The sequence below is a fragment of the Quercus robur genome, chromosome 5 (genome assembly GCF_932294415.1).
Source record: "Quercus robur chromosome 5, dhQueRobu3.1, whole genome shotgun sequence".
Lineage (NCBI taxonomy): Eukaryota > Viridiplantae > Streptophyta > Magnoliopsida > Fagales > Fagaceae > Quercus > Quercus robur.
This window is the reverse complement of record NC_065538.1, coordinates 32434213-32448083: the sequence shown is the minus strand read 5'-3', so window position 1 is coordinate 32448083 and position 13871 is coordinate 32434213. Positions and strand designations below refer to the sequence as shown.

The window sequence follows — 13871 nt, the reverse complement described above, 5'->3', positions numbered from 1 at the left end:
AATGGAGGCATGCATTGTACTTGATATTTGGGGGGGGGGGGGGGTGCAGAGTTTGCTGCAAATATCATATCTGATACTGTGAGGCATTTGTAACTTTGTATAACCAAATTTATGTAAGGAAATGATTTGTTCAAATCAAGAAAAATGTAAGATTTTGATTATGGTCATCTAGCTGGCCTTTAATAAAATGTGCTCAATAGAGCTTTTTTTTTTGGGGAAGTTACATATTTACATAGCTTGTCTTTACACTTATACTAAATGTTCTTCATGTTTATTCAAAAAGTTTCTCATTTCTGTCAAATGTAATCTGTGTAAGCTAAAGATTTTGCTTGTACATTTTAATTCTTCCATTGCCTTAAATGCCTATCTTCTTACTGAAAAACAAGGAGAATTCAGCTCTTTAGCCGGTATTGCTTGCTTTGGGTGATTAAGAAATAAGAATTGATCATGTCCTGTTGATACCTCCCGGATCTATTTTGTTACCTTTCCTTCATTAGCATGATTTGCATCATTGTTTCTAGTCCCAATAAAGTATTTTGCACTTTAACCTTATTTTAATGAGCAGCTATGTTTTGATTTTGTTAAAAAGAATGTCATTTTTTATTAATGATTTATGATAATCTGTTGTTAGCACATGACCTGGTTGAGAAATTTAGAAAGACTAGGAGGAGGAAAACTTGGTTGGTTGCCTATAAAGTTGATATGAATAAAGTTTACAATAAGACGTATCTGGGACTTCATTTTGACTATGCTGGAAGAAATGAATTTTTGATTAAGTGGTGCATCTGCACAATTTCTTATCAGATTCTATTGAATGGTTCCCTGGGTAAAATTATTTTCCCTCAATATAGCTCAAGGCAAGGGGATCCACTTTCACTTTCACCTTATAAGTGTGCAAATAGCTTGTCTTTGGCCCTTTGTTCAAGGCAATAATGATATGCAACATAGTTTTTTGAAATTTTTTATGTGGTTTGTTTGTAATTCTTTCTAGAGACATTGTCGGGAGCAAGCAAATTCTTTTACTAAACTGGAATTTTATCTGTAGATCTAAGAAAAGATCGTTGGTTAGGATGTAGAAAATGGGTCCTTTAAATAAGGGTTGATAGCAAAGCAGTTCTATTATAAAGGAGTTATTTGTAAACCAAATTGTTTGCTGCATAAGGATTTAATGGCTAAGTACTGTGAAGGAAAGCATTTTTAGTTTTAGATCTAAGCATTCTGACAATTTGGTTAGAAAGGTGTCCTATCTTGTAGATATTCAGCTTTGATTGAAACTACATGCTGTATTGGAGATGGTACTTCAGTTTCACTGAATCAGAGTTCTTATGCAAAACTGCTGCAGATTTAATTGATTGTGACAGATTGTGTTGTAAATTTTATCTCACTAGGAACGTTTACCAACCTACAGTGGCAGGTGAAATGTATAAGATTTCATTGTCTAGAGGAAAATTTAAGGAGAACTTAATTTGGCTAAACTCTAAATCTGGACTTTATATTGTTAAAAAGGGTATTTCTTAAGCAAAAACTAGACTTTGGAAGATAATGATGGTACTGTTGTTTCAACTTGGTAGGATTCTTTTTGGGCCAGATATGAGAGCTTGATATTACCTTTTAAATGTCTTTTTTTTATGTGGAAGTAATTAATAATGATTTGTTTGTGAAGTCTGACCTAATTAGAAGAGAAGTTGTAGTTTCTACTTCATGTGTGAATGTGTAATCCATGGTGAATATGAGGAAATTGTGAGTCATTTGTTTTTCCGTTGTATAATTCCAAGTACAATTTGGTTTACTTCAGTGTGTGGTTTTAGAGTGGATTTTTTTGTTTGTTTGTTTGTTTGTTGTTGTTGTTTCTTGGGATAAGTTAAAATGGATTTTTTGCAACCCCAAGCAATGAGGTTAGAGCACTGGCTATTTGTTTTCTTTGAAAATAATGTTATTTTCAAAGTCAGGATGTGAAAAAAAAAAAAAAAAAAAAAAAACCCAAACCATAGGGATTCTTTCTATGATGGGTGTCTTAATTTCTTCACAAATGAAGAAATTATATATATGATGGGTGTCTTAATTTTGAACCCTCGTGTAATTCTAGGAATTTACATAGAGAAACTTGTCTTGTGTGATAAAATTGAGCAATGTTATTGATACAACATTTTTTACAACAAATTTCACACCTGTTGAGTTCGCATATTATTATTGAATCTCATAAGAGTTCATCATTAAATACTATATTATTATCCACTATTAACAACTTGCCACCTTAGATAGTTATATTTTTGTTCTGCTTATATTTTAAACAAAATAAACCAATAGAAATAAATTAAATTATACTAAATTAAAAATAAACCAATTCAACACTATAAATCCCAAAGAATTAGGATTATCCCAAGTCAACTCAAAGTTACATTTTCTTTTTCTTGCCTTAAAAAAAAAGGTTACATTTTGTTTTACATCCGACCCAAAGTTTATAATGAAGAAATGTAGAAGGCTTAATTAATTAGCTCATACTGAGTTTTTGGCAGCATATTGAGTTTTTTATATGTATCTTTATTCCCTGTGGTTGATTGTCATACTTATTGTTTGTGCAAGAAATTAGGCTATACATTGAGATCCTTGCCAATTTATCTTCAACATGTGCTTATATTACTCTTGACTCCCTAAACTTCGTGCAGTATGGCTGCTGTTCCTGCTCAGATCCCTGATGAGTTCGGTCCTCGTCCCATTGAGGATTCAGTGTTAAGGTTTCTAAAAGAACATCGACCGTGTGCTGTTTGGGAAAGCAAGGTAAAATTAAAACCGACCACCTACTGAATATTCTCTTCTTATCCTTTTACATTATGTTGATTTTTTTTTTCTTCCCATTTCTAAAATTCTAAGTTTGTCAATGGTATTACTAGCTTTGAATGCATAGTCATGCCCATTAGTTGGGTTAAGTTAGATTGGCAGACTGTTGCACACCCTTATATAAAGGTTACACCCTTATGGCATATTGCATCTCATCACCATGGTTCTATCATGTGCAAGATCCGAGGGCACAAAAATGCCGTGGTCGTAATGACGAGTTACGAAAACGACACCCGATAGTGGTGGATGATCGCGTCCTCGACATTGTCAAGAGAGTTGGATTAGAGGGGCTGTATAGGACCCCACGTAAAGAGATTGATCATAACTTGATAACGGCCTTCGTTGAACGATGGCGGCCTGAAACCCACACCTTTCACTTACCACATAATGAGACAATGATCACATTACAAGATGTGGAGGTTCTTTTGGGGATTCCAATTGATGGTGAGGCAATTGTTGGAATAACTGGCTTGACATAGGCTGTTGAATGTCAGAGTATGCTTGGAATTGCTACTAATGTTGTGGTGCTTAAAGGACAAAGGATCCTAATTAATAAGCTACTAGAAAAAATTGACCAAGGGTTGCCCGATGGTGCAGCAGAGGTGGTTGTGCATCAATATGCACGGTGTTATATTCTAGCACTCCTGGCAAACACAATTTTCGCCAACAAGTCTGGCGATAGGGTGCATACGATGTGGTTGCAGATGTTGAAGGACCTTCGCAATCCACCTCAGTACAGTTGGGGGAGCGCTTGCCTTGCATAGTTGTACAGAGAGTTATGCAGGGCAAATGGCTGAGGTGCCAGTCAGATTGGTGGAGCCTTGCTACTGGTTCAGTATTGGGCATGGTTCAGATTCCCTTTTTTGTGCCCAAGGAAGGACCTCCCACCAGATGATGCATATGGCCCACCATTTGCACCTTCTCCACTGTCCATTAAGTAAGTTTCTTCCTTGGTCGATTCTCTTTGTTGGAAATAGATCCATAATTTTAAACGACATGACACATTGTTAGACATAGAGAATAAAATTTTAACCTTGATATTCCTCAAATTTTGAAAATTAATAGGATTTTTATTTATTTTTATATATTGTTTTATGATTGATGTATAATACAAGTGTTATTAATTTCTAGCTCCACCACTAATCATATGTTTAGATAATCATTTATTGGTATAAACTTAGTCGTATGTAATGTTAAATTTACGATTTCCCATCATTTATTGTTGTTGATTACTTCAAATTCTCAATTCCAAGTATTGACTCCCTCTTTCTTAATTGTAGGACTGTGTAGGTCGTGAGCACGAAAAATAGCCCCAAGAAATCTGTCTGGTCTGGTACCGTCAGCTTTTAGATTCTATGCATCCCAAGCAGGTACCCAAATTGTGTTTCTTCTATTGTTTATGACTATTGTATTTATAATTGTAAAATAGCTTATAGTCGAAAATAATGGAACATTGCATAATGTGCTGCCCTTTTATTTGGCTACTTCAGGTGGTGTGGAAACCATATGAAGTTGAATTAGCCCACCTGCCTGCATTCTGTGTCGCAGGAAGGGACGTATAGACGGCGAGGGTGCCGCTTATATGTTTCTGGCTAGTAGAGAAACATACACTGGACCGTGTTGTTCGTCAGTTTGGGATGGTACAAGAAATCCCTCCATATGTTGATACTGACGACGCCCTTCATAACATAAACCTGAGGGGGAAGATTGCGGTGAATTGGAGGGAAAAACATTATGGCCATATCCAAGTGTGGAATAGTCGAGCACGATCTCTATGTCATGGAGTACGATTAGAGGGTGCTATGTCGCCTGCTTATCCATATTTCGATTGGTACGGTAGGGTGACTTAGAGGTTTGTCGACCACATTACCGCGTCACTTCTTATTATGGTAATTGCTTCAACCTTTCTTTTCAAATTTTATTGCGTATCACCATTTTTGTGTTAGATGTACTAATTGTATTTATTCACTTGCAGGTTGCCAGTTACAAGCAGTTGTTGATGCATTATGCAGTAGGTAGTCCTGAGTACAAACAGATTATAGCTGTACTTAAGGCAGTGGAACACCTTCGCCGTATAACTGCCCAACTTCCTTTGGAAGAGACCGATGGGGAAAATCCAAAAGCGTCAGAAGATACTGGACGACCAAGCACGAGCTCAACTCGTGCCAGCCATAGCCATGGTCAGCGTGCTGCACCCCATCAGGTTGTCAATAGGTCGGGTCCCCCTCCACCCCCACATGCATCTCCTGCCCCAAAGTTCCCTCCACCTCCACATGCATCTCCTTCCCCATAGATCCCTCCACGTACTGCTCATGCAGTTCCTGACCTAGAGATCCCTCTACCCACTGCTCATGCATCTTCTCACCCCAAGATCCCTTCACACACCCCACGTACATCTTTTGACCCCACTCATCTTTCATTTACCCCGCCATCCTTTGATCTCGGCTATGATTTCAGTCAGACCCCTCCTGTCATGCACACTCAATCCCCCTCATACAGCATTGGTCATATAGACCATGTACCACCCCATAGTCAGTCCATGTCATTCATGCCCACTCTTGGACTGCATATAGATCCCATGACTACAGGCCTTACTCACATTTCATCTGCTACACCGTCCTCCCCTGCAGTTATAGGATCTTCAGTTGTTGGGAGTCAAGCAAAACAGCGAGATGTGCATGTTGAGAATGAGCAGGTAGTTGGGTTACAGTCACCCCTACAAGGTTGACCTAAACGCACAACAAAAGCACCTCCTTGTGGAACAGGTGGTCACAAAGTAGGACATAAGGCTGGCCCCACGGTATGACAAGTCATTTAATGCATGGAGCATATTGAGTAACTGTTGTTATGGTTGGTATTAAAATTCATGTAATCCATTGTTTGGTTGTAACTCCATCTTTGCAACAACGCGAGGAGCCTCACCAAGGAGATGCAGTACCCCCTCCCCTACATACCAGACACTATACGAGACAGCATAAGCATAAAATGCATTAGGATCAGCACCCCATCTGAATGTGTATGTGAATTTTGTTATTGGGTTTTCAATTTGTTTATTTTAGGCTAAATGTAATATATTGTTATCTCCGAAATTTGGTGTAAGCTAGATTTCTTTCGTCACTTAATTTTAAAAAGTTGCAACTTTTGGTGGGCAAACAGAAGAAAGGACATCTAAATCATATAGTAGCACTGGCATTAGGAATATATTTAAGAGTCCAATTTTCAGCTGGTATTTTTTTTTTTTTCAAGTTACCATAGTGAAAACAGTTTTAACTGGTTATGTTGTTGTTATCTGGTCTGGTTCAATGACATGCCAAACACCCTTCTTTGAAACCATATTTGTCTTTGTGTGTGTGAGTTTATTGCTTTAGAGTGAATCAAATGGTCTAACTGTTCGAGTAAACTCATATACATGTGTGAGCTTGGGTGTGTTCTTTTATTGTTTTATTGAATGAAATTGTGCAGCCTGACTCAATGCATATATGTGTGTGTGTGTGTGTGTGTGCGCGTGCGCATGTGTGTGAATTGGTTTGTTGCTTTAATGATATAGTTTGGGTTTTATAGTTATTTTTTTAAAAAAAATCCCCTTTCCCAATCCAAAGAGACTACTTTCAACATGCTTTGTTTAGAGCAGCAGAATCAGACCCAGAATCTTCTTCCTCTCAAGCGGAGCTCAAGTGGTATGAATGAATCTGATCATGATCTTTTGAATTCTTTCTGTCTTTTAATGTAGTATTTCTCTTCAATTGTTGAATGAAAAGAATTTCATTTTAGTGCTAATAAAGTATACTTGTGAACCTACATGTAATGTGGCTAGTTGATTTATTCGCATACTGAAACATATGGGTTTTCTATCTGCAGCAATTTGAGTTTATAAAAAACCATACAAATATGGAAGTGGGGCAGTACTATGGAGACATGGGAGTTGATAATTGGAGTTTAGAGACCTGGGAAAGGGAAGTTAATAAGAATGATGTAAGGTTACTTCTTAAATAGCTCCAAGTATATTAATGATTATCTGTATACTGAATTATTTCTTTATGTTTTTATTTGGGCAGTTCTAATTTCTACTTCTTAATGGCATGTTACTGTCAAAATCTCAGTTTAAGCTTCCTCTGTTTTAATTGTTGCTTTAATTTTCTTTCTTTATGCACTTTTTTTTGCTCTGGCATTCAGCATAAGTGAGTTAGTTACTATTTCCTATATTGTTTGGTTAGTCATTATTCATCACACACCAGTAAGTTGATTGTCTCTGAGAACTCCAAATTGGTGCTAGTTTAAAAATATATTTATGTAGTCAAAGTTTGAAAAAAAAAAAAAAATCAATCTTCCCTTCTAATTATTAATTTATTACATGGAAATAATTTTCCTAAAATCCTAGATTTAAATTTCTATTCACAAGATACCTTTGCTAGTGTTATGTTAATGCAAATTCTTTATGTTATCTTGTAGGTACTAGTAATGACACCCCATATATTTTTGGATGTTTTAAGAAAGGCATTCTTGAGTCCAGAAGCAGTATGCTTAATGATAATTGATGAATGTCATCGTGCTACTGGTAACCATCCATATACAAAAATAATGAAGGTGAATATCTATTATTTTCCATTTTCGTTGTTGTACACCATCTTAAGCTGATTTTTCATTCTTATTTTTTATGAACATCTCAATAATTGTGTTGTTTTGGTGAAGGAATTTTTTCATAATTCTAATAACAAGCCAAAGATTTTTGGAATGACAGCATCCCCTGTAGTTAGAAAAGGTAAGATATTGTGGTGATATTGTGTACTGCTATGTCATTGGCTAAGATAGGTTGGTCCAGTTTTTTAATTTTTTTATTTGCCATTATTTGTGTACTTTGTACTGTACATGTCTTAGAAACTTGTAGATTTTATGACCAAGCACAGTTTCCCAGTTTGGATTTAAAGCAATTAAATTGACTCCTTGTGTTCCAAGGTATTTCTGGGCCATTTAATACACATATTCATATGTATTTCTGGGCCATTTGTGTGTATGTATTTGTATATGACTTGTAATCCCATTATTTTTTTAGTTACAACACTTAATCTAGTTATGTAATCTAAAGTTACAAGTAGACTGAACAGAATAAATATTATGTTGTATTAGTTGCAATATAACTTCTAAGATCCTGATAATTATTTATGTTTAGAAGGCTGTGAAAATTGAGCTTTTGTTTGAATTCCTTGCTGAATGCAGGTTAGAGGTTTGTATTTGTGTTGGCTATTAGAAAGGCTATAGATAAGCTAGAGTTTAATTTTAATAGGAAAATAATAAATAAAATTTACTTGTATCATACACTTGCATACACTTTACTTTTTCTCATTTAATATTTGACTTGTTTTTATCAATTCCGCATTACTTTTTTTTTTTGTTTTCTAACTCGGGAATATACTTGCAAGACTGCAAAACATAAGCATCAGTCGTGGAATTTGTATCATGATATCCATCAGCTTTGAGTTGAGTAAAATGTGACAGCTTTGACAATGCTGATTTCCATGTGATCTTTTTTGCTTATTTCTTTGAGTTGCACCTAATTTGAATAATGGCTGGGTTAGAGTCACGTGTTGCTATTTTAATAGTAGTCTGCATCAAGGCACTGATGCTAATTATTTCTTTTCTTTAGGGTCTTCAACGAATTTTACATTTGAGGCAATACAATGGGCGTGTTTCTTTTGTGCCTGCACCTGGCTTTGAAACCTATGGAGAGCCAACTAGTTACCCCAACAAATCTACTGGCAAGCCTGATAGCTTTAGTACAAGTGAAGAGGAGTTTATTAAGGTTCGACATCATGGTTACCAGGGACCTAATATTGACTTGGAGAATGCATATGGTGCTAAAGAAGGCCCACTATGAAGTTATACTTTTATATAATGTCGTTTCTGCAACTTTTTTTAATATTTTAAATTATACTTTTTCAAATTAGAAGGCCCACTATGAAGTTATAATGAATGACAAGGTCCTTTCTCTTATCAAAGAGGCAGAGGCACATTACCAGGAGCTTGAGAAAGACTGTCTGGTACATTTGATGCCCTTCCACTTTCTAAAATTCTTGGTAATGTGCCTCTGCCTCTTTGATAAGAGAAAGGATCTTGTCATTCATTATAACTTCATAGTGGCCTTTCTTCTGTCGATAAAAGTATAATTTAAAATATTAACAACAGTTGCACTAAATATGAACAACTGCTGAATATATGGACAAGATTGCCAAGATGGAAGCTGAACTGCAATTAGTAGAGCCTGTTAAGTTAGAGTTACAGCAGAGGGCTCACTCAGATATTCAGCAGATTCTTGCTCTTGTTTCAGAACTTGAGAGCCTCAGACGGGAATATCAACACTGTAGGTATGTAATGCTCTTCTTTATGGCTGTCTCATAGAAACCCAAATGCACCAGTCTGTTTTTGTGGTGATTTTATTTACTATATCAGCTTGGGCTTTCAAAAGTGTGTGTGTTCCCAGTGTTGGCTTTCAGTGGGTATATATTTATTTATTTTTGTGTGTTTCTTCTCCCATAATAGAGGTACATGAAACTTACCAATAATTAAAAAAAAAAAAAAATTATTGATGATAGAGGGAATGATGTTAGGTCAGTTAGAATGGTAGAAAACAATGTATGTGGCTGACTTAGATTGGTTGATGAGGATCCATAGAATCCACCCCAATTTGACTTAGTTTAGTTGAGTTGAGTTGGGTCAATTCGAGGACAATAAACTATTATAGACTAAGAAGTATTTTAATGACTTTGTGTGATTGTAATTTGTTACTTCTTCACGAACATTCAGATGCTAGCTAATGGGTGTATCTTTCTAAATGGTGTTTCATTGCTTGGTATTTCATTAATGGTTGCAGCAAATTCAAAACCCAACAGCTGCTATGATTGCAAGGACAGCTGTTGCCCAAGATGACATTAGTCGTTTTTTTTTTTTTTTTTTTTTTTTTTTTTTTTATATATGTAATAAGATATGTTGATAAAAAAGGAACACCCTAGTGCACAGGGAGTGAACAAGGAAAAGAAATCAAATACAAAAATTGCAAGAGTCTAGGAAATCAAAAAAAGAAGGGAATGATTTATTGTAATCTTAGAACTTAGCTGTGTTGTTCATCTAGTATACTCTCTGTGTACTTAGTGCATTCCTTTTTGTTCAATAAAATTTATTACTAATTTCTTATATAAAAAAAAAAATAGTTATGCTCATGAAACTTATTCTTGTTCCAGGAATGCATCCCCGTGTCTTTGTTGATGGTTTTGAGATTGCAAAAAGAGCAACTATCCAATTTCTTAAAAATTTTAAAACCCCTGTTGTTATGGGTAACGAGCCTGACAAAGACTTCAAATTAAAATGGTAGCAAGGACAACACTCAGAACAAATGTAACCTGTAATCTCTCTTTTAAATATTCCATTGGAAGCATGCGGTGGAATGGGATTAGGTTTTCATTTTGTATTTTGTTTATCAAAAACTAGATAAAAGATTGTTATTAAATAATTTACCAATGGTCTTTAGATCAAATGGCACCTCCTGCCCATATAAATTAGATGGAGGATAAGGTCATGGGGTTTTAGACTATATGGGTTCTTTTTTTGGTAAATGACCTAATGGGTTCATGAGTTTTATTAACCTATCCCCATAAAAATCCATTATTTGTAATTTGACTTTGACATTGTGTTATGTCTGCAGTTGTATGAAGCACTTGCAGATCAATTGACGGACATAGTTGTTAATGCCGTGCGTTTTGCTACACATAACATTTTTTATAATTTTTTTTTCATGATTATTGAGATAACATGTTATGATTTGTGGTAGAAAAAGTTATGCTAATAGTGAGACCATATTAAGAATTATTTCGGCAGCCCTTTTTTATTCTTGGACATTCACGTCATCTATTTCATGATTGTCCCTTTTTGTCCACTATGTATTTGTATCATTGTACAATTGGTCTTTTGTCCCCAAATGCGTCATTGTAAATATTTTTCTCAAATTGGTGGGTTTCAATTAGTTTAATCGATGAGGTTTTTTATTTAAATTTCATCGTACCTATTTTTTTTTTCTTCTTCTTTTTCCTCTAATCATCTCCCTATTTATTTATTGCTAATAATATGCCCTTAAAATGCTTTTTCAGGCGGCTATCATCACTGAGGCTCCAACTCCAAAGCCACATCAAATTAGCCCCTTTCCCATGGTGAGATTTTTGTAAAATGAACAAAATTTTCTCCGGTTGTATTTGTAGATGGACATTCCATATGATTTCCGAAAATCCCATATTTATTTTTAGAATTTTTGTGAAACTCTTATGTTAGTGGCCTTTTTTTTTTTTTTTTTTTTTTTTTTTTTTTTTTTTTTTTTTTTTTTTTTTCTAAGATCCTGAAATTCAGCATGGCGTAACCCAAGGCAGCCTTCAACCTCAAGGTAATGGCAGCTTAATTAATTAAAGCATCTTGAAGTCACATCAAATTAATAGAATTTTGTCAGACAACATTATGTACTAAATGACTAATAAAAGTTTCAAAGTAAATTTCAATAATTTTTTGGAAAATTGTTATTGTCTTAATCAAATTACAAATAAATTAAATTAACAAAAAGAAGAGAGAAAGTTTTTCCAATGGAGCACTTTCTTTAGATTATTCTTTGGAGTAAATTTTTGAAAAGAGACTCACCATATTTTTTTTGTATATACTTGAATATTGCAAAGTGTTCTCCACATTGCACCCAGAGATGCTCAAAAACAGCATTCAAAAAGCCATGCATGTTCTTCTGCCAAAAGTGATGTGCTAAATGCTTATGTGTTCCTCCAGGAACTTATGGGAACAAGGAATTCTGCCCTTGCTACAATAACTGGAAGACCAAGAGAGGAGGTCCCAAATGTCCTTGAACATTTCTTTCATTGCATGCCATTGTTGTGATCTAGTGAGTAGTAAGAAATATAAACTACAAAATTATGGGGATTTTTTTTTTCTTTCTTCTTCCATATGGTATCATTTGTTTGTATCGAATGTTGAATGGAAAGAGATTTTCTTTTTCTTTTTTGAAAAACCTTATGTGATTGAATATATTTTTTTGTTGGTATGATAAATGATAAAGTTTTTTGTTGTTAAATAAGAAATTTAAGACTTGGTCAAGCGCAGAAAAATCACACACATAAAATTCGAATAATTCACAAATTGATTTTATTCATTAAAACACAACAAATTTGAAACCCATCAAGGCCATCATATCAAACCCAAAAAAATCGCCATAGTTCCCGAACTTCTTAACATATGCATGGGTCGAGTTGGTCTTATCATTGAGTGGACAAAGTTTGGTTTCAGGCGAAACCATGAAACAACGACTTTGGGGGATGGTAGTTTCCGACGAGTCTGCATTCTGTCAGATAAGTTTTTGTCGGTTTTCAAAACCCAAATTCAACTATAAACAGTAGTTACATTCAATACAAATTCTTATATCAATAAGTGTAGAAGACATGTAACTAAAAAAAGCAACACTATTCTTCCCTCTTGACTTGCTGATTGCAAATTATGACTAGCATTATTTGCAAGATGAGATTTTCTTAGACTGAGGATAATTGAATGATGTTATATCATGTTTTAGAGGGGGAAAAGAATGGAAATAATTAACAACTAATTGAAAGACAAAATTAAAAAGTCATAATATCACAATCTAGAAACAGGTACATTGGATATAGAATACTTCGATTACAAGTTCATTCAGTGATAAACAAAATAATAATTGTGCCGATACAACCTAGTAGTAAGTTCAAATACACAATAAAGAGAACCCTAATTTACATCTACAATGCCATTCCAAAATCGAGTATTTGCATGCCTGACAAAAATTCAAATATTGTCGTTAGATACCAAAACCCAAAACATACGTACTAATCTATGCAACTTGGCTAATTGATACAATCATGGCATTTTATATAAAAGCATCACTTACCTAGTTTGGATCATTACTGCTTGTCGAAGCCCCATGGGAAAGCGAACATCTTCTACGATTATGCCCATGTTGATGACACAGTCCACAACTCTGCTTTTGTTGAATCTCCCTTAAGTCAGAACCTGGCCTCCGGCTTCTCGGTTCTCGCTGGACCCCATCCATCTCATTCGTATCCTAGACGCCACAGGTCGACCTTTGCCCCGCAATAGGTTTGGGTCAGGCACCCACTTTGGACCATCCATATCCCTCCACAATGACTCTGACTTTGGCACCACAAATGCATGTGAGTAGGTGTGAATGACATTCTTCAAACTATAACATGGGTCAATATATGTAGTCACATCTTGCCCCAAGTGTTGAAGAGCTTTAATTGCATGTGAACAAGGGATCTTTCTCATTTGCCACTTTCCACAACGACATGTTCTAGCCATTATGTTTACTTCATAACTATGGTGTCCCCCTCCAGAGCTATGGATGTTGTATGCAGTAATTACTTGATATATACCATTCAAATTATTAAACGCATTTATTTGGTGTGAAATTGATTTTTGTAGGTTTTGTCCATAGATTTTTAAGGCATATTTACTCCATACCTCGCCCTATGAGAGATCATGAGTAATTTCTTTGTGTCGATCATGGAAATATGCAACAAGTTTGCTCTAAGTGAATTCAACCATTGCAGTAATGGGTAGGCCACGGGCACCTTTGAGTACTCCATTGAAGCACTCCGAGACATTGGTTGTTATAGCCCCATAACGGTATCCACCATCATGTAGCTGGGTCCACATGTCTAGATCCTCTTTCATTAGATATGTGTATGGCATGATGGATGAGCCGGGTTCACTTTCCTGCCGCTTGGTTCTTCGTTTCTTCCTAAGGGCCTCGATCTCGGCTTCCTTGATAGGTTGCATGTACAACTCAAATTTAGCTTCCTGAGTAGCATACCTCACTTTCAAGGCCAATGACTTTAAAGTGGAGTCCTGAAAATGTGTGTTGAAGTTGCTAGCAACATGTCGAAGGCAATATCTGTGAACTACTCGTAGTCATCCATCATCATCTCTAGGCCAGTTTGCAGTTGCGTTTT

At 35.5% G+C, this 13871-nt stretch overlaps 1 protein-coding gene across 1 annotated transcript; it reads left to right on the top strand.

The window, feature by feature from the left end:
* The first annotated feature begins 2667 nt into the window (after nucleotides 1-2667).
* LOC126728117 (uncharacterized) lies at nucleotides 2668-5566 on the top strand. Its single transcript, XM_050433986.1, has 3 exons — nucleotides 2668-2778; nucleotides 4814-5041; nucleotides 5132-5566. Exons 1-3 carry the CDS (start codon nucleotides 2668-2670, stop codon nucleotides 5564-5566), a joined length of 774 nt encoding a protein of 257 aa, XP_050289943.1.
* The last annotated feature ends 8305 nt before the right edge of the window (nucleotides 5567-13871 follow it).

Coding starts and splice junctions, on each gene's coding strand:
- LOC126728117 (XM_050433986.1), top strand. CDS start 2,668: ATGGCTGCTGTTCCTGCTCAGATCCCTGATGAGTTCGGTCCTCGTCCC. Junction 2,779..4,813: donor GTGCTGTTTGGGAAAGCAAG/GTAAAATTAAAA, acceptor ATTCACTTGCAG/GTTGCCAGTTACAAGCAGTT. Junction 5,042..5,131: donor AGCGTGCTGCACCCCATCAG/GTTGTCAATAGG, acceptor CCTTCCCCATAG/ATCCCTCCACGTACTGCTCA.